This window comes from Drosophila albomicans, chromosome 3 (assembly GCF_009650485.2).
Source record: "Drosophila albomicans strain 15112-1751.03 chromosome 3, ASM965048v2, whole genome shotgun sequence".
NCBI classification, from domain to species: Eukaryota; Metazoa; Arthropoda; class Insecta; order Diptera; family Drosophilidae; genus Drosophila; species Drosophila albomicans.
Genome location: NC_047629.2, coordinates 16325768 through 16344290, shown reverse-complemented (window position 1 = coordinate 16344290; position 18523 = coordinate 16325768). Strand labels below are relative to the sequence as shown.

The 18523-nt window shown below is 40.4% G+C and overlaps 2 protein-coding genes across 5 annotated transcripts; one reads left to right on the top strand and one right to left on the bottom strand.

Annotated features, from left to right (window-relative positions):
- Positions 1-2: 2 nt before the first annotated feature.
- Positions 3-18221, bottom strand: LOC117571899 (probable beta-hexosaminidase fdl). Of its 3 annotated transcripts, none has more exons than XM_034254371.2 (6): positions 17814-18221; positions 3545-3727; positions 2941-3485; positions 2143-2878; positions 1765-2083; positions 3-1708 (listed from the first exon to the last, which is right to left on the bottom strand). In XM_034254371.2, exons 2-6 carry the CDS (start codon positions 3706-3708, stop codon positions 1454-1456), a joined length of 2019 nt encoding a protein of 672 aa, XP_034110262.1. In that variant the 5' UTR covers positions 3709-3727; positions 17814-18221; the 3' UTR covers positions 3-1453. The 3 variants fall into 3 exon arrangements, with proteins under 3 accessions (XP_034110262.1, XP_034110261.1, XP_034110260.1); XM_034254370.2 differs by lacking the exon at positions 17814-18221 and adding an exon at positions 16290-16429; XM_034254369.2 differs by lacking the exon at positions 17814-18221 and adding an exon at positions 4369-4523.
- LOC117571901 (uncharacterized) lies at positions 7613-14462 on the top strand. 2 transcript variants are annotated; one of them, XM_034254373.2, is made up of 3 exons: positions 7613-8540; positions 11292-11442; positions 12854-14462. In XM_034254373.2, exons 1-3 carry the CDS (start codon positions 8086-8088, stop codon positions 13991-13993), a joined length of 1746 nt encoding a protein of 581 aa, XP_034110264.1. In that variant the 5' UTR covers positions 7613-8085; the 3' UTR covers positions 13994-14462. The 2 variants fall into 2 exon arrangements, with proteins under 2 accessions (XP_034110264.1, XP_051860525.1); XM_052004565.1 differs by lacking the exons at positions 7613-8540; positions 11292-11442 and adding an exon at positions 12308-12590.
- Positions 18222-18523: the final 302 nt, after the last annotated feature.

The following is an 18523-nucleotide window of genomic DNA, read 5'->3' as shown; positions in this document are numbered from 1 at the left end:
TTAGACTCGACTTTTAAGTTTATTCGTGTTGAGAAAGTGACTTGAAGTTACAGGAAAAATGTTTAAAACTAACGTATTTGTATTATACTCGTATGTTTTAGTGGTAAAATCTCTCACTTAAATGTTTAAGTACACAACGAAACAAAATTGTAAACATAATTATATAATTTATTTTGGATAAATTAACATTAGGATTGTGCAGAGCGCAACCAATCTGAAATGATCAGAGACGAAAGAGACGAATCGAAATTGTTCCGTATTCAGTATTCAGTTGCACTGTGCACGACTACGACTATAGTAAATATTATTAAAAATTAGCTATAGATTTGCTAGATAATTAATTTTACATTTTACTTTTTGTTTAGTCGATTAGGTGCCAATTCGTGCAAAAATGTTGTTTATTACAATTACATTTTTCTTTTTAATGTATATTTTTAACCCTAGGTTTCATTTTTTCATTCATTTGTCATTTATAATTTTTCCTTTTTTGTTTTTGCTTGCTATTAATTTATTTTCTCATAAGGTCACATTGTTTGTATCACTGATAAATGTAATTTAATTTAAACAAACAATAAAAAAATAAACTAAAGTGAATTGAGAAATGAAAAGAACGAAAAATGGAAAAAAAACATAAAACCATTTACTCTCACACACAAATATGCATATGTATAGTATATGTTTAATAAAAAAATATCATATAGTTTGCGAATAAAGCTTTCAAAATATCAAAATTGTCATCATTGTATTAGTTCTTACAAATTAGTTTTACCTGTCGTGTGCATGAGTATGAAATCTGCAAATACATTAATTATTTATTCTACTAACTAAAGCTATCACTGTCAACGCCACAGAAGCCTATAGCATTCGGCATTGGCATTGGCATCGTCTCTGAATTTGTCCCTACACTTTTTGTTACTTTAAATATTCGGCAATTATTATTTGTATACTTTAAATGTACTCGTATATGTATGTAGTATGAATGTGTGCGTGTGTGTGTGTTTGTTATCTGTGTGTATGTGTTTATATCTGAGCGAGCGAATTATACTACAACTAAGCTAGGCATGTATATTGTATATATATAAAAAAGAAACGCCAAATGAGATTGAAGTTGAAATACAAGTTCACAAGTTTTACAAGTTCACACGGGGCTGGTCTGCCGGAAACCATTTGGTCTGCAAAATATTTTTGTGTGGTATAAAAAAGGCGTCTTCGGGATGCCTCTTCTTTGCATTTTTTTTTTCCTTTTTTTGTTTTAGAGTGGACGCTTAACGCTTAATATGTATTGTTAGTACACAGTAATAATTAAAAAAAATAACAATTACACTATGAACTAATTAACGCACAGAGTGTGGGGTAAGGGCGGGGTCTGGCTTGAGCTTGGCTGAGATGCTCCGGCTGCTTCGAATTGGCATTCCATCCAATGTTCTTTCTCTCGCTTCACTTAATAATAATATCAAATGCACTCGCCGGGATTCTGTGCACAGTATTTGGGGAACAACGCTTCCGCCTTGATGCCCAGCTCAACCAGGCGATTGCGGAACAGCGAGATTCGTCGAAACACATCCGGCTGCACAACATCAAAGTCATGATCATCATTCGGATCTGACCACAGGCGTTCGGCGAGCGCCGCCGCCCGAGGCCATAACCGATTGTCCAATTGATTCTCATCCACCTGCTCGGTCCACATGCAAGCCTCACCGCCCAGCACCTGTTGAAGCACATAGTTATTTCCAGGTTGACAAAGCACAATTCAAATTACGTTACCTGTTTGCGTCGTTTCTTGTCGAGACGCATACGCTCCCAGGGACGATGCTTGTAGACATTCTGCCACGTGCGATAAGGCGAGCAGGCAGCTTCGCCCGTCGCTCGCCAGCTGCCAAAGCCGCAGTCCAAATACCAAGCGTCCACATGCGAGAAGATGACGTTGTAGCCATTATCGAGGAGATCATAGTTCTCCTGCCACGTGCTGCCGCCCCAGATCTGCACCACGAATTGACTGTTCGGAAGACACTTGGTGTTCGTGAGCGCGCTGGACCAGACGGCCACATACTTGGGCGGCACATTGCCATTGGCCAGTTTCAGTCTATAAGCAAAATAATGATAAATTAAAGCAATTTCATAATCAAATTTTGATCAACTTACCTCGCATTGGACTGCAGCATAAAATCGCACCACAGACCACGCAAATCCGTGTCATTGAAATACTGCGCCCAACAGTCCAGATTTACTTCGTCGCCGCCCAAGTGGAAAATATCCGTGGGCCCCGACAGCTGAAGAAACTCCTCGTAAAGGCGCTGCAGTATGAGGTAGGTGTGGTTATTTTTCGGATTCAGTTGGCCGCAAGGCGGTTCGCCACAGTAAAAACTCCATGGCTGCTGATTGATGCACATCGCCAACTCGCCAAGGCCACGTTTGGGTCCCCAGTCCCAGCCATTGCCCGCATGCGCCGGCGCATCCAACTCCAAGAGCACTTGAACACCATAGATCCTGGCAAACTCAACCACCTCGCGCACATCCTGATCACTGTAGGTTTCACTCTCCGAATAGGCGCCATGCTCGGCCAGTTCGGGATAATGCCGCGACACATATGGAAAACTTTGTGCATCCGTGATGTGCCAATGGAAACGGTTTAGCTTGGTCAAACCCATGGCGGCAATTGTGCGTTTAATTGCCTCCACCGAAAAGAAGTGCCGAGAGGTGTCCAGCATAAGGCCACGATAACGAAACTTGGGCACATCGTTGATCAACGAGCTGGCGTAAGTGTGCAGCAAACGATCCTCATCGTCATACCAAATGAGCTGCTGCAGCGTGGACAGCCCGTGGCGGGCGCCAAAGAATGTGTGCGCCGCAATGTGCACCACCAGACGCTGATGTTCAACTAGAGATGAGCGAAGGAATTAGTTGGATATTAGGGGAGATATTCACTTGCACTTTACTTACAAGTCGTGCTCAAGTGGTAGCTTTCATTGTTGTCCAGATTAAAGTCAATCTCGCCGGACTCGTGAACGGATAGCTTCACTTGCAGACTTTCCAAGTCGCCGGCACGTTGCAGGCCAAAAGTGGAACCAAACAACGAGGCAGCTGGCTGCGTTTCAGGCGCCGGAGCTTCGTTATTATGACGCCGCTGCCTGGACGTCGCCTCGCTAACGAATGTGGCTGCTGCCGCTTCTGGTGTGTGTGTGGCATAGTCCAAGCGTTGTATTTGCCGCAGATCCCTGACGAACCAATCGAAGGCGATCTTCAGCAGCTTGGACACCTCACGATGCGGCGTATCCAGCTGCAGTTGCACATCCTCGACCGAGAAGCGCAACGTGTGCGCACTGATCAGTGATTTGGTTGTGGGATGTGGCCAAATGTTGATGTCGCCACAGGTCATCGAGCAACTGGTGAAGGAGACACGCTTCGTGTTGCTCGCATTCTTGCGATAAGGTGTGCGCACACATCTATCGTTCTCGCATTTGTATGTCCATGACTTTTCCACCGGTCTGCAAAGGGATTTCATTTGTTAGAGCTTCATCTTTGCATTTGGTAGAGTGCTACTTACATGGATAAGTGATTGCGATCCTTGTGATTGTGTGGCCGCAGCTGTGAATCGCTGTATGCCTGTGTCTTGATCACCCCCTGATTCCAATAGAGCACTGTCAGTATGAATACCGCACCCGAGAGCAGGACGAGTAACGCACGACGCAGCGAGACGGCCAGCGACATCTTATAGAGGTACCGTAGGCTGTGGAGTACAATTTAATAATATAGCTCGTTATCAGTGTTGACATCATCAAAAGGTGGAACACACACAAACACACACAGAAAGGTTGACAGAAAGTTGGCCAAGTTGGCTTCAAAACAAATTAAACAGTTAAGCAAACAATAATGTACAGCAATCAAGTCAAGACCAACACAAAGGACTGTCTTTTGCCTGTCGACGTCCAATGCGGGTGACCCACAAAAGAGAAACACAACAACAACAATAACTACAACAACAATGACAGCAATAAGGAACTGTGTCCACACTTTGCACGCATCGAACTTTAATCAATGCTCGCGATTTGGATGACTTGAGCTTGAGCTTAACAGCCGATAAAATCTTAAGGAAACCCATTTTGCCCCTCCGGACTCGCCTTATTTCTGTTGTTCTTTTTTTTTTGGGGCTGGCATTTATGACACATAAAGCGCATATGAAAACTGTTTGTTTTCCATATAAATCCTGACACGCAATGCTTAGCTAGCCGCGGTTTATCCCTTTCTTTTTTGTTGTTTACCCTGCTTGACGGCGCATAATGTTGCTTCTTAAATATCAACAATATGCTTTGTGGCATGCCCCAACCAGTTAGCAAGGACCCACATATGTATGTGCCTAGTTATAGTTACCCAAGATGCGCTTGACCAAGCGGACGACGATGGATATTGGATTGCAGCTTATATTGCATGTCGGCCAACAATATAGCAATTGATTTCATTGTAGCGTGTGCCATAAAATGTAGATTTTCAAAAAGGAATTTATCTATTGCAAACTTGACAACTATTTGAAAGGCTTTGCCAGCTATAAATCATTGTGGAATAATACCCGGAATTAATAGTAAAAACCCATATACATATATGGCACTTAGTTAGCTGAGCTGAGCTGAGCAAACAGAAAGTTTGTCACGGCGCTGACATTGTTTACCTATCGATTTGTTGGCTAAATTAAGTTAACATTGCCGACTTTAAAGTGTGTCAATTACAGGCGAACGAGAACAACGCCCCGCCCACATATGAGCACATTCAGGGACAGGTCTGCAAACTGGTGACTAATGCTCCTGCTGTGCACACTAGCAATTGCCCAACTAGGTGTAGTAAGTATATTAGACACACCCTGCGGTGTGTTGCAAGCTAGCAAGCAAGCGAGCCTTGCGTGTGCTTACATTGAGTTACATTTTCAAACAAAAAATATGAAAAATATACGTGGCAGATGCCGTAACACGTCTACAATTTGTTGCGCCCTGTCAATACCAAATGGTCGAAATATCAACACAGCAAATAGAAATAGAAGTAGACTCAAAGACGTGTTATTACAAAAGTAAGTGTGAGAGGGGGCCAACTACATATATATATAGAACCTCTTTGACCAAACGAAAGCAGCCATACTGTTGATAGGCTGTGTGCATAATAAATCAAGAGCGCGTATGCATAATTGATGCCAACAAAAGCAAACAAAAGCGAGCATTGACAGCTTTAAGCTGGCAAACATAAACTAATTGCGAGTACAGAAAGTGTAGCATACTTTCAAGCGCAACAAATTCAAAAAAAAAAAAAACATTTTCAACTCTTACCCGTAGCGCGTGCGCAGTGCAGCGCTTAGTGACCAAAAGCGCCAAAAACTATCCATCATCGAAGGGTACGAGCCTCATCTGTCTCAATGATGACACAAAGACCACGACAAATGAAGGCAGCCAGCCCAACTGTTGAAGGGCAGCTGTCACAGTTCCCGGCGCACACAAACAAACAGGAATTGAAATCACAAGAACGAGTTGGTTAAACAACAGCTGCAGCTGCTCTGCGAATTGACTATTTCTTCTCTCTTGCGCTGCACAATTGTTAAATTAAGCACACGTGTATCGAATGGTGAAAAGCAGAACGGTAAAGGAAATAATAAACTCAAAAATTGTGACAAGTTTTCGACGGAATGCAAAAAACGTGCTGCGCGCAACGCTCGAGAGGTGTAAGTAACAACTACTATCAGCCCAAACTGCTGAGCCTAGCACGGATTTTCTTTCTGCTAGTTATTTTATTTTCATTTTCATTTTGTTGTTTCTGTTTCTGTTATTTTTTTTGTTTCGAAAGATTTCCCTAGCTAGACTGTTTGGCTGGCTGAGTTGACATGGAGCGACGAGCACACACAAATGCTGGTCCCAAAAATGGCGTGCAGGCATTTACATATGTAGTATGTTCTTGAACCAGCAGCTGCCATTGTTGCTGAGCTGCTGCTGCTGCTGCTGTTGCTGGACGCGTTCACAGTGCGCGTCCAAAATATTGTGCACACCTGCTGAGTTCGTATGACGACTGCTCAACACGTTCTTCGACATGCATATCAATTAGTTGCCGCGATAATTATACACAATTGCCAGCTGTTTAGCGCGAAATGCGCAATTAATAAATAAAATTCGAAATAAAAGTGATTAGAATCGTGTGTTTTAATTCAATTTGTAGCCATTGCATAATGACATAATTACGGCTATGAATAGCTCACAAGCAAAGCACAATAATATACTATAGAAATGTGTAAATAAATGCCAATGTTAATTAATGAAAAAAGGTCACCAATTAAAACACATTTTAATATGAAGCTACAATTTAAAAATTTTGTTTACAAAATCTGAATCGTATTCTCGCCATTAAATTCAAAAATGTTTTATTTTTATTTTTTTTTCTTGCTACTTTTAACAAATTTGACTTAGTCATTGCTCAATATGCAGGGCATCGACTGTTGCTTTGAGTCGCATTATTATTTATGGTCGCATGCCGTGAAAAACGACAGTTGGCGACAAGTGTTGTTCAAATGGCATGCACGGTTGCCACAACAACAACAACCACATATACAAAACAAATAAGAGCACAACGAGGCAAAGCGAACGACTTCAATAATACCCTCTGTTTAAAAATATTACATTTGAAAACATTTTTAGCAGTTGATATAATTTAAAAATGGAAATTGGAAATGTAAATATAAAAAGAAATAACTTTTATTCTTATTATATTGCAATTCACAACACTTTTCGGCAGCTATAACAAATTAAAAATTAAAATATTGAATTTGGAAAAATGTTTTTCAAAATTTTGCGTATTTTCTAGTTTAACTGTTTTGGATGCTTAAGAAGAAGTTTTAAAAGACTCCAAGAAGAAATATGAGAAGTTTACAAAAAGCATAAAGCGATAAACTTTTATTTTCAATTCAATTAATATTTTTATAGAAATAAAAAAACAATGTAATATAGACTAAAAAGAAATACAAATTTATAATTTGTATGTTAAACTCCCCTACATATATGCTATAGTTTAGGCCACCCGTTTGGGCTAGTTTACGTTTGCAGGATAGTAAAAGCAGTTGGCGCTCAATTTGATGTGAAACGCGCAGGAACCGCACACATATGAGCATACAACACACACATACATAAAGTAAGGGAAAAAGGAAGCTCAATACAAATAGCTGTGCTTGGCCTTTATTACTTGTCGTTGAAAAGGGAAAGCTGCTTTTAGGAAAGCAACAGCAAAATGGCGGCAAAACTTGTAACAGGCGCACAGCAAACGGCAGACAGCAAATTCTGAAACAATGCACGAAGCAAAGTTTTGCTGGCTCTTGCCGAGTGAATGAACGAAGCAAATGGCAATCGGGTTGACTAAAAACTTCGGCGGCGTCGTCGTGCCGCATGCCACAGCAACAGAGCGCACACAACAAAAGGATAAGTCAAGTCAGCCAGAGCAGACCAGGCGAGGCCAGAACAGACTGCCAGCTAGCTAGCCAGGCAGCCAGGCAGCCAGGCAGCCAGTCAAGCCAAGCCAAGCCGGGACTTTAGTTGCAACAGCACTACGCATTTGCCAAGACGTACGCGACACAGCGCAACGCAACGCAAAGCGACGTGACTCGACGCGAATACCTTATTCTGTGTATGTGTGTGTTTGTTTCCATACACGTTGCGAGGCGTCGCGACCAAAACAAGCCAACACAGAAATAGAAATAGTAACACTTGTAGTTGGTGTTAGTGCTAGGTTTGCTGGTTACCTTGGCCATCGATCGTGCGCGCGTGGTTAGCGTGTCAGCCTGACGTACATTACGTATACGACACCAAGGCACTGCGCTATGTTGTGGAGAAGCAGGCAGGCAGGCCGTTGTCCTTGGTTTTAGTCTAGCGCTTGCAGCGTGTGGCAACGGTAATGTCCTGACTTTAGTGCGAGTGTTTTTACTATCTGTCTCTGTGTTCGTGTGCGTGTGTATGTGAGTGTGAGTGAGTTAGCCTCTCTCTTAGTCAGTAGTTGAAACAGAGCTAGAGAGTTGTGCCATGTTATTGGCTAATCGTTATGCAATCGTCTAACTTTAAGCCATAAGTGGAAATGTCTTTGAAACGTTATGCAATCCTCGCGGCGGTCAGTCAGCAACAGCAACAGCAGCAGCAGCAGCAGCTGCATCATCTGCCATACAATGCAACAGTCATGTCAACAGCAACGCCAACGACAACGACATCAGCAATAGCAACAACAATGGGCACAACATCTTTGCCCGCCAGCAACAGCGAGGAACAGGATGAGCAATTGCTGGAGGACGCAGACGTAGAGGAAGAGCCGCCATTACATTCCACGTACTATCAGGGCGGCATTGGTCTCTATTATCAGCAGCTCGGAGGAACACCGACAGGAGGAGGAGCAGGCGGAGGAGGAGGCATATCACTAGTTAATGGCGCCACTGGCTCGAGCAGCGGCGGAGCCAACAGCCATGGCACAGCTGGTGGCAGCGGCTCGCAGAGTTACGCTCATGTTGTCAATGGCAGCGTGAATCTTTTACTCGGCGGGTGAGTGACGGTGATGGTGATGGTGACGCTGATGCAGCTGCCAACTGCCAACTGCCAACATAATTTTCATTCATTTCGCATTTCGCATCGCAGGCTAGGCAGCTGCCTTATTAATTTGCCATGATTAATTTATGAGCTGCAGTGTGTGCAGTTTAGACCAAGTTTCCTTATGCGTTGCCTTTCATTTTGTGACATGCACTCACTTCACATACTCAAACTCAAACTGGCATTCGTAACTGGGAATACAAGTGAGACAAGTGGAAGTCTCAAACTTATAAACTTTGCAATATAAATGAACAGTTTTCAATATGCCCAAGAGAAATTTTCACATATGCAAGAGCTAAAGCTAAAGAACTAAAAGTTTGAAACGAATTCTATTTTTCATTCATTCGACCTAATTTCAAAAAAAAAGTTTCTAATTAATTGTGAACCAAAAACATGTGAAGCTAATCACGTAAAGTATTTGTATTACTTCTGTACTTTGTGTCCGTTTTTAGCTGACATATCAAAGTTTAAGTAGTTATTAAAATAGTCAATAAATAGCTCAATGTCTGCTGCATGACTTGCTCTTTGACGTATCGTAAAATGTAAGCAGCAATTTGGATTTGGTAATTGCCTTAACTTGTGCTTTATCGACTTTAGCTGCAGTCATAAATTAAATGAAATGGCTTTTCGTAATTTCCCTAATTGTGCATAATTTCTCGTTATGATATTCCATCATCATCTTTGTTGAAGACGCTCTGCTCTGCTCTCTGCCATAGATCATGCACAATTTGCTGGGATGATTTATTAGCCAGCTGCAAATTAATAACATCAAAAATTCATACAAGTCTTCTGGGGAAGTCCCGCTCTTTTTATCAGAGCGTAGCGTAGGACACATATAATAAAGTAAACATATTTATAATTGCGCGTCTTTCGTCTTTTTGTTACATTTCTCAGACTTTACCCCCTTTGGGGGTAAGAGAGAAAGTGTCATGGTACGCTTATTAAAATTTATTTTTATGCATGCAACACGAGCAGCAGCCCGACAAAAAGAAGCAGAATAAATGAGAGCGAGACTAAAAAATGGGTTAAACGAAATAAAAGCCGAAATTGACAACAACAACAACAACGAAAATGAGAAAAAGTTGATGTTCGTAAACAGCGAAACGCTTCGAATCTCGTAACTTTATTTTAACTACATTTTTATCGATCGTCTATAGCATGTCAATGAATTTCCACCATCATTCGTTGATAGTTTTAGACACGCCTCCCTCGACCCCCCCCGAAACACATCGTTTTCTATATTTTCCTCTTTTTTTTGGGCCTTTAATGAACCGTTGACATGCAAGAAATTGCGTGAGGCGCCACGGAAAATGAGCAAAGCGAGCGCAGGAAAATGGGGGAAAAAACACACACACTCACACTCACACAACTAGGCAAGCGAAAGGCCAAAGGATAAAGGACAGAGAACAGAGGACGACAAGTGGCGCATTATGTTGCATTTAAAGCGGATTAAGTGACATCACATCATTGATTTGTGTAGCGTGTCACAGATTTGAGGAACTTGCAAAACGAGGTTACGACGCTTCAAAATCGTTATTATTATTACTATTATTAGATGGGATTGGATAAAGCACTTTTCTCAATTTGATAATAGAAAGTTGCTCAGAATGAGTGAAGCTATTTTAAATATGCATAGCATACTTTTTCGGGCAGCTATGAATGGACACGAACATGGACAATGCTGCGAAGGTCTGTCTCTCAATTTATTTGATTAAAGAAAATTGCATGTTATGCTCTAATAATCTATTATTGCAACGGCAAATAAATGTTCACGAGTTGAAGGACATTTTAAGTGCTTGCAAACAACGCAGCCAACAATATTTCATTTATATTGCAATTGATTTTACTTCCCAACATTGCGTTTAAACACTTTAATTAAATTGTCAAATAAATCAAACAGTATCGAGTGGGATAATTGATGGACTAATGTAAAGTTTGAAGATAATTGAACCGGTATTATTTATTTATTTTGTTTTTGTACTTAAAATTCGGATACACTTGGTAGATTATTAAATTGATTCGATTTAAACTTAGCAACGTTTTCTTTGACAACAACTTGTCTATAGTATAACTGCTCACAAATTTGGAGTACTGCTAAAAATAATACTTAAAGCGTATTTTTGTCTGCTATCACCAAAAGCAGGAACAAAAAAAAAAAATTCACAGACAATAAAAAAGATTTCGTGTTATGCATTTCATTTATCTATTTGTAGGCCAATATTGTCGAGCAGCTGCCTTCAGGGCAAACACAATGAAATGAGCTTACCACTATATATATACTATATGTATTCCCATTGTATGTTCGTGAGTTTGTCAGTTGTTAAACAGAAATTAATAAGAGCAAAATCGGAATTAAATTTCGCAATCAATTCGATGTCTGCTCCACAAAATGAACATTTTACATACCCTATAAATTATAGAGCAAGGTTGAAGCATACTTTAAATATTTAGTAGATTATTAAAACTCCAACACAAAAATACTATAATATGTGTATAGTATTTTATGAAGATAGAGCTGAGTTGAACCATACTTCAAATTTTTATCCTAGTATTAAAAATGACTAAATTAAATTCTCCAACATAAATGCTGGCAACAAATAAAGTATTTTAAAATTGTACTGCATAAAAAAATACTAAAGTTTCATTTGCTGGGTATTTTTTAGTGCCCACACATCAGTTAAAGGGTTTTATTTTTGTATATTGCAGCTCTATGCTGTGTCTGGTGACTACAATTTTATGTGTCGTTTGTTATTGTTGTCATCGCAATATCAAAAAGCGAACTGAGGCCGCCTACAGGCAGCAGCAGCATCAATGGATGGAAAACGACCCCAATATGGAAATCTACAGCGTTGAGCAGGTAAGCAATAAATCCATATTATTATTATTATTGAGTTCATAAGTGCACAATTTAGCAAAACTTAAACGAATTAAAATGAAGTGATTGATTTCATTTGAAGACGCTTCTATTTATATCATACATATTTTTATTGAGTTCATGTTGTTAAAAAGCTTTAAGCACTTTAAACACAGATTAATAAATATTTCTTATGTAAATTTTCTATTAATAAAAAGTCACAAACTTACAATACTTTTATCCGTTTTAATAATTAGTAATTTAAAGTAATTTCATAAACTGCATTCGTTATATTTATATTTGAGCAACAAAAACAAATACAACTCAAATTTAAACATTTTTTGCTCACTTTTGCATTTATGATTTTTGTGTTGACAACCTTACTTTTATTGCATGTTTGTATAACATATAGTAAAATGTATCTTGATAACTAAACCACAGCACAAAAATAACAAATTTTAAATACCACAACTCTAAACAACTTTCCACTGTAACTAAAAACAACAAAAAATAATTTTTCACTTAAATAGCGTACTAGCGAGAAATGTGTTATCAAAGTTTGCAGCACGAAAAACAAATTAATGTTGTTTGCTTCGAAAGATAATTACTACTCATTAGAGTAGAGTTCTTGTATAACATGAAAGTAGAAGCGCAAATCATAGACGCTGTATATGTACTGTGATTGTTATCAATCAAGAAACTTAGACTACTTGAATTATGGAATGAAAGAGAGAGAAATAAATTCGTAGTTCAATTTGTGTTGGGTTAATGTGGCCAATTGATTTGAAACCAATTGAAGCATTGCCTTGGCACTGTTAATGAAAATTTATGCACTAAAACAGGTGCGATGGCAAACAGCAAGGGCAACAAAGTAGTTGGAATGAATAAATAACGCTGGGGCGAAAAAGGCTAAACTCTTGGACATTGGCTTTGGTGCTAAGTTGTTTGGCCCACTCACTTACACACTTACACACTTACATTAAGCGCACCGCCGTGTCTTATTGTTGTTTGTTGGCCCAGTGGGAAAACGGTGGAGCGTAAATCAACGTTAGCCTGGCCCATGTCAGACAATGTTGTCAACGTTCGTAAGCAGTTGGTTGCTTGCTTGGCTGGATTACAAGTGCCACACAAGTAGCAGCAGCAACCACAACGTTCTCTCGCAATATAAATAAATTTATTATGTGTGCAATTTAAACTTTTTTATTTGTGCAGCGTTAATTTCACTTCTTGGACTAAATAAGCACAATCTATTGCTTTCCTCGCTTATTTATCTAGCTGTGTTTTTTAGGCCAACTTCATGGTGTAATGGCATTTTCTTGTTCTTCCTCCGCCCTCTCTTTCTATTGGCCTTGGCCAATTGTTAGCGAGAACTTGACTTTGATTTGCTCACACTCTGTTTCACTTTCCATTGCAGTGCTACGAGACTTCGGGTCTCTTTCTGGGTGACTCGACGGATGGTTTGGCTGCGTTGCCAGCGTTGCATCATGAGCCGCCGCCTTCGTATGACGCTGTCGTGTTGCATGAGCGGCAGTTGCTGCAACAGCAACAGCAGCAACTCGAGGAGCAGCAGTTGCAGCTGCAGCAACAGCAATTGCTCTTGCAACGCGTCTCTCCGCCGCCTGGTTATCGCTCCACGCTCGACATCAGCTGCCTGCAGCAAGCATCGTCGTCGGCTGCAGCTGTGGCAGGTGGCAGTGTTGAAGCAATGCCAGGTGGCAGTGGCAGCTCTGCCGCTGCTGGAGTTGGAGCTATCGGAGGCGATGCGTTGGTGCACAAGCAACTGCATCGCACACTCAACGCCCAATCCTGTTGCTCGCTGCAACGTGCCGAGGTGGAGAACATGTGGAATGCAGCTGCTGCGGCGGTGGCGGCACGCAACAACGGCAACTGCCAGGAATTGGAGATGTACATGGCGTCGCCATCGCCGCCATTGCCGCTGGCATTGCAGGCGCGAAAGAATGCACAGGCGGCGCTGCGTTTGAATAGCTTTGGACGACGCTATTTGCAGCAGAGTCAGCTTCACATGCAACAGCACAGTCACTATAGACGCGGCTGTCCGTTGTGTGGCAAGTTTCGCTATGCGGCCGACGACGAAATGTTGGCGGCATCCGTTGAGAGCGGCCTGGAGCAGTGTGATGACAATGACAATGTGGCAAGTGGGGCAAGTGTTGAACAGCAGCAACAGCAACAGCAGCAAATGACTTTGACTTGCCTAAATGGCAATCAAATTGATGCCGCAGTTGTTGAAGCTGATGCTGCAAATGGAAATGTGGTGGACAACAGCACAACAGCATCAGCAGCTGAAGATGTGGAAGCCAACGCTGACATAGACGAAAATGACAATGCAGCAGAGACACCAACAGCAACTGCAACTGCAGCATCATCATCATCAGCAGCAACAACAGCAACTGCAGATGAGGCTGCTGCCAACCTAGATATTAACAACATCAACGAGAACGGCATCATCAGTCTGGACATGAGCAAAATCATTGATGTATCGGGGTTGCCCACATACGAAGGAGCGTTGAAGCTCGAATCGAGTGGCTACGTCTAAGAGAGGGAAAGAGAGAGAGAGAGAAAGCTTCCCCCAAATGTCAACGAGATATATGAATGACAAGTTCACAAAATTTACCAAATGATAAATCTATCACGAATGTGCTTTATTTTACAAAAACCAAAACAAAAATGTGGAGCAGAGAGTTGTTGTTAATGCCTCCCCCTAAGAGCAGGTAATTTTCATTGTGTTAATCAAATCGCAACTGCCTTAACAGCAACAACATTGATCTCGGGTTGAAATGGCTTCGATTCTCAACCCACAAATTGTATGAAATATATATTTCTAATTTTAGCTGCTAGTTATAAGCTTACATATCCTCCCAACCACCCAATTCTAAATAGCAAAAAACAGAAAATAATAAGTCAATGTTTGTTCCGACCGAGTTATAAGTAAAACAAAAAGAAAAAAAAGAAAAGAAAATGCAAAAAAGAAAACGAGAAATATCAATAAAAGAAATATGCTCGAACATTGTTGTTGCTTTGAACCTTCGCTTACCTTAACCTTAATGCGCTGTTCACGCGTCGTCAAAGGCAATCCGATTGATTTTGTATTAAATGTGAAAGCGAAATCGCAATCGAAAGTGACGTGCCAAATGGCGACAAGTACTTAGCTCAAAGAACGCTTCTATTTCTGGAATTATGTAAGTACTCGCACACATACACACGAATGTTTTATGTCTGTCATGGTATATTAGGGTGATTCAATCTTTTATCTATGATGAATTCTATGAAATTGTTACCATTTTTTGTCTGCGATGAATTCCAAGAAAGTTTCGCCATCAAACTATGTGTGTAAAATTAAATCCTTAAACAACCTAAGATACCTCAATTTTATACTTCTCAGTGGAAATTGAATTTAGATCCATATTTATACTCGATACCCATAGGGTAGAAGAGTATTATTACTTTGTGTTTGCAAGAAATATATGAAACAGGCTGAAGGAGTCATCTCCGACCCCATAAAGTATATATATTATATATCGGCGACATCAACCGAGATTATATAACCGTGTCCCTCCGTATGAAACTCTGGATCTCAGCGACTATAAGAAATAGAGCAATCATTCTTTTTCGACAATCTTACAATTTAGAATGTTTAGTACTCTATGGTATATTTTGAATGTAGTACTATATCAATATACCTTTGACATATTTTAGTATTTTTGCGCTATATTGTTTTAGTATACTTGTAAAATATGGGTTTATTGTAGATGATTAGCTTCTATCTCACACTCGACTGTAGCTTTCTTACTTGTTTCATATTGAAATGTTCTTAGAATTCTGCATACGATTCTAATGGAAGATTGCAACTTACAAATTGTGTCACCCTAATGTTCATGAGAGCAAATAAGTTGCAAGTCGGAATTGGACTAAGGCAAAAATAAAGTTAAAAGACCACATAACACTTACAAACAAATGGTAACAAGCAACTTGTTAGTAGCTCTCAACATTTTGCGCATATACCCTGTAATTTTATGTACTAAAGGTATAAACACTTGTGCCTCGCACAAGCATTAGGCAATAAAGCCGAGTATTTGCCAGTTGTGCCCGCTCATCTGAGAAACCTTCTTCACATTTCAGTTTTATAGTCTATTCCAAAAAGGGTTCGCTCAGCAGCGTAACCTTGAATGGCCCCACACACACACACACAAACACACACAAGACAGACAAGAGAATGGTTGTGGTAATATGCCATGAATGTAATTATGCATGCACTGTGTTATGGAATTCATTTTCGCTTGACTTTTTACCCAACGATCAACAGGAATTTTTTGCGCTTAATAAGAGGAACAATTTTGTCTGCGTTTTGATGACGCACTTTTAGTTTTTTTTCCTTATCACTTTTAGCATAACCCATATATGATTACGATCTAACAGATTTGTTGCTTTTTGCTCGCCAAGCGACGTCAAAACGTTTTTATTTTTTCGTTTTGATTTTTATGTTCACTTTTCATATTCATTTTCTTTTTTGGGTTGTACGAAATGCTAAAAATAAAAAATAAAATGCCGACAACCCCAACAAGCCCCCAGAGTTTGTTGAGACTGCTGCTTTCGATGTGGTTCGGCGACTCGTGATCTCATGACAATGCTGCGCTACTGATGCCGCATAGACGGATTATCCATTTTGCTAACGGGGCGTATGCTTAACCCAAATGGCAAACGTATGCGCGATTTTATTTGCAGTTGTTCAATAATTGTTCTGCTGACGACGACTCAAAAAGCAAAACAGCAAAAAAAAGAAACAATAGAAACACTTATTTCGAATCGATTGGTAAGAAAGCACATCAACATACCGTCGTAGCAGCAACATTTCAAAGAAACAAATTTCCACAATTACGAAGCAACACAACAAATAGCATTAAGCACATTTTATTTTTGATTTCTTTCGGAAATATTTGAAATTTTCTCGGGGATTGTATTTAGAACGTGCTGTTGAAGGAAATGCACATAATATTATTCAGTTGGAACGCGTGTAGCTTATAATTGCAACTGAAAATGAAGCGTTGCGTTGGTGGCACAACAAGTGAGGCATTCACACAGCCATCGCTGTTGAGTGTCGAGCAGACAGAGCGGGCAACATCACAGAGAGCGAGAGAGAGCGAGAGAGAGAGAGAGAGAGAGAGAGAAAGAGAAGAGCAACAACGGCGTGCTAATATGCAACCTAGACAAAATAGAGCGTCTACTTGGGGCCTCTATACATACGTATATATGTATGTATGTATGGGGTAGAATATGTATGTGTGTCTGTGAATCGAGTGACGGCATGAGACGGCGCCACTAACTGCGCAGCGGCATCGACAAACCATTTGACCCTCTGTCACTTTGACAATCTGGGGTTGCCTAGTTGCCTGCCTCTTTCGCTTTCGCTTCCTCTTCCACTGCTTCGATTTATTAATACAATCTCTGTCCCCTTCCCCTTCCCCATCCCTTCCATTCACTGCCCACCCACACACCCACCTAATGTGCATTGAGCGATGTGCCATTTTTAATTGCTGCCAATTGCCGTGTTACAAAGCAACACTCAACAAAAACCAATTTCAACTCAAATTGGGTGATTTAGTTGTTCGCCAGCTTGCATGTGTGTGCTTAAGGGTGTGCACGTGTGTATGTGTAAGAAGTGTGCCCAAAAAGTGTAAAGAGGTCGGAGACATGTTTAAAAATAGCCAATGGGTTTGTCATCGCTCTTGTTGTTAGAAGGGGCGCAAAAACAAAGCGACAAATTATGTGACCCGAAAATTCAGCGAAAAACAAAAGAGAGAATTACGGTAAAGTGTTGGGAGCACTCTAACAATGGCAAAGGCGTTCCGCTACTAAATTAATAGCAATTGTGTTTGACTCATTTTATTGAGCAGTATGAAAGTACACATCTACATACCATACATATATGTAAACAGGTAATTCATCAAAATGCATGTTGCCAAGTGAGATTAAGGTATCAGCAAACAACAAAAACCAAAAACAAAAACCGTTGGGAGTAACTGTAAGCGTAACCCAAGCGACAGCAGCTTTAACAACAGTTGCTTAAACAAAAACAACAGCTGAGTGAAGTTACACACACACATACCACTCAAATGGAGTTTTACACATGTGTTGGTGTGTGTGTGCAGATTATCATAACAAGCACAACTTAGATGTGACGCAAGCACAAGCACATAAGAAACAACAAAAAAAGTCGAAAATGAAATTGCGAATAGCCTAAAAAGACAAATGAGAAATGATAGACAAACGCACAAACAACACAATTACTTGTGGGAAAAGGAAAGACGGTGGGGAATGGGGGCAAGCAAGCAGCATAGTTAACAATTCAAGATACTTACCCACACCGCAATTTGAAATGCTCTTTGCATGTCCTGATTTTGTCTACGGCAGCGATGCCAATGCTTCTCGGCTGAGCCGCAGTCCCGCAAAGCGTAAGTTTTGTTTTTGTGGCAGGCAAGCAAGGTGGCGATAGTGAAGGGAGGAACGTAGCGCGACAGGTTAAGAGTGCGGTGGCGACGGCAGCGGCGACGGTGACAGTGACGGCGACGGCGGGTGTAAAAGCAATTTACGACACAATATATATTGCAGTGCGTTTTGTTGACGTTTTGCGGCTTTGTGCGTATGTGTGTGTGTGTAAGGCCCTCACTGAGTAACTAATTATAGCATTACATTTTCATTGGTTTTCATTATTATTTACACTAAAATTGTACATTTTGTCTGCGCCAGCGTGACCGCAAGATGAACTTTCAAATATACCACCTGGCTTCAAAGCTTCATGCCAAGAATATACTAGTACACATGACAAAAAAATATGACCGTATATGTGCCAGCCTGGTTACATTATTTTGTGCTATTAAATTAATTTAAATTTTAGCCTAATCAAATAATAGTTTAGAAAAATAAAAATAAGTAAAAAATTTGATATTATTTTTGTTACAGCTGTCGTTTCATAAATGCGTCAAGATAGCTCTGCTACTTTGGCGTCAAGTCAAAGTCAAAATCAAGTAGCTGGAACTAGTTCGGAACCAGTCAACCCCAAACCGTTCCT

Coding starts and splice junctions, on each gene's coding strand:
- LOC117571899 (XM_034254369.2), bottom strand. CDS start 4,472: ATGGCACACGCTACAATGAAATCAATTGCTATATTGTTGGCCGACATG. Junction 3,486..3,544: donor GATCGCAATCACTTATCCAT/GTAAGTAGCACT, acceptor ATCCCTTTGCAG/ACCGGTGGAAAAGTCATGGA. Junction 2,879..2,940: donor CTACCACTTGAGCACGACTT/GTAAGTAAAGTG, acceptor GCTCATCTCTAG/TTGAACATCAGCGTCTGGTG.
- LOC117571901 (XM_034254373.2), top strand. CDS start 8,086: ATGTCTTTGAAACGTTATGCAATCCTCGCGGCGGTCAGTCAGCAACAG. Junction 8,541..11,291: donor GTGAATCTTTTACTCGGCGG/GTGAGTGACGGT, acceptor TGTATATTGCAG/CTCTATGCTGTGTCTGGTGA. Junction 11,443..12,853: donor AAATCTACAGCGTTGAGCAG/GTAAGCAATAAA, acceptor TTTCCATTGCAG/TGCTACGAGACTTCGGGTCT.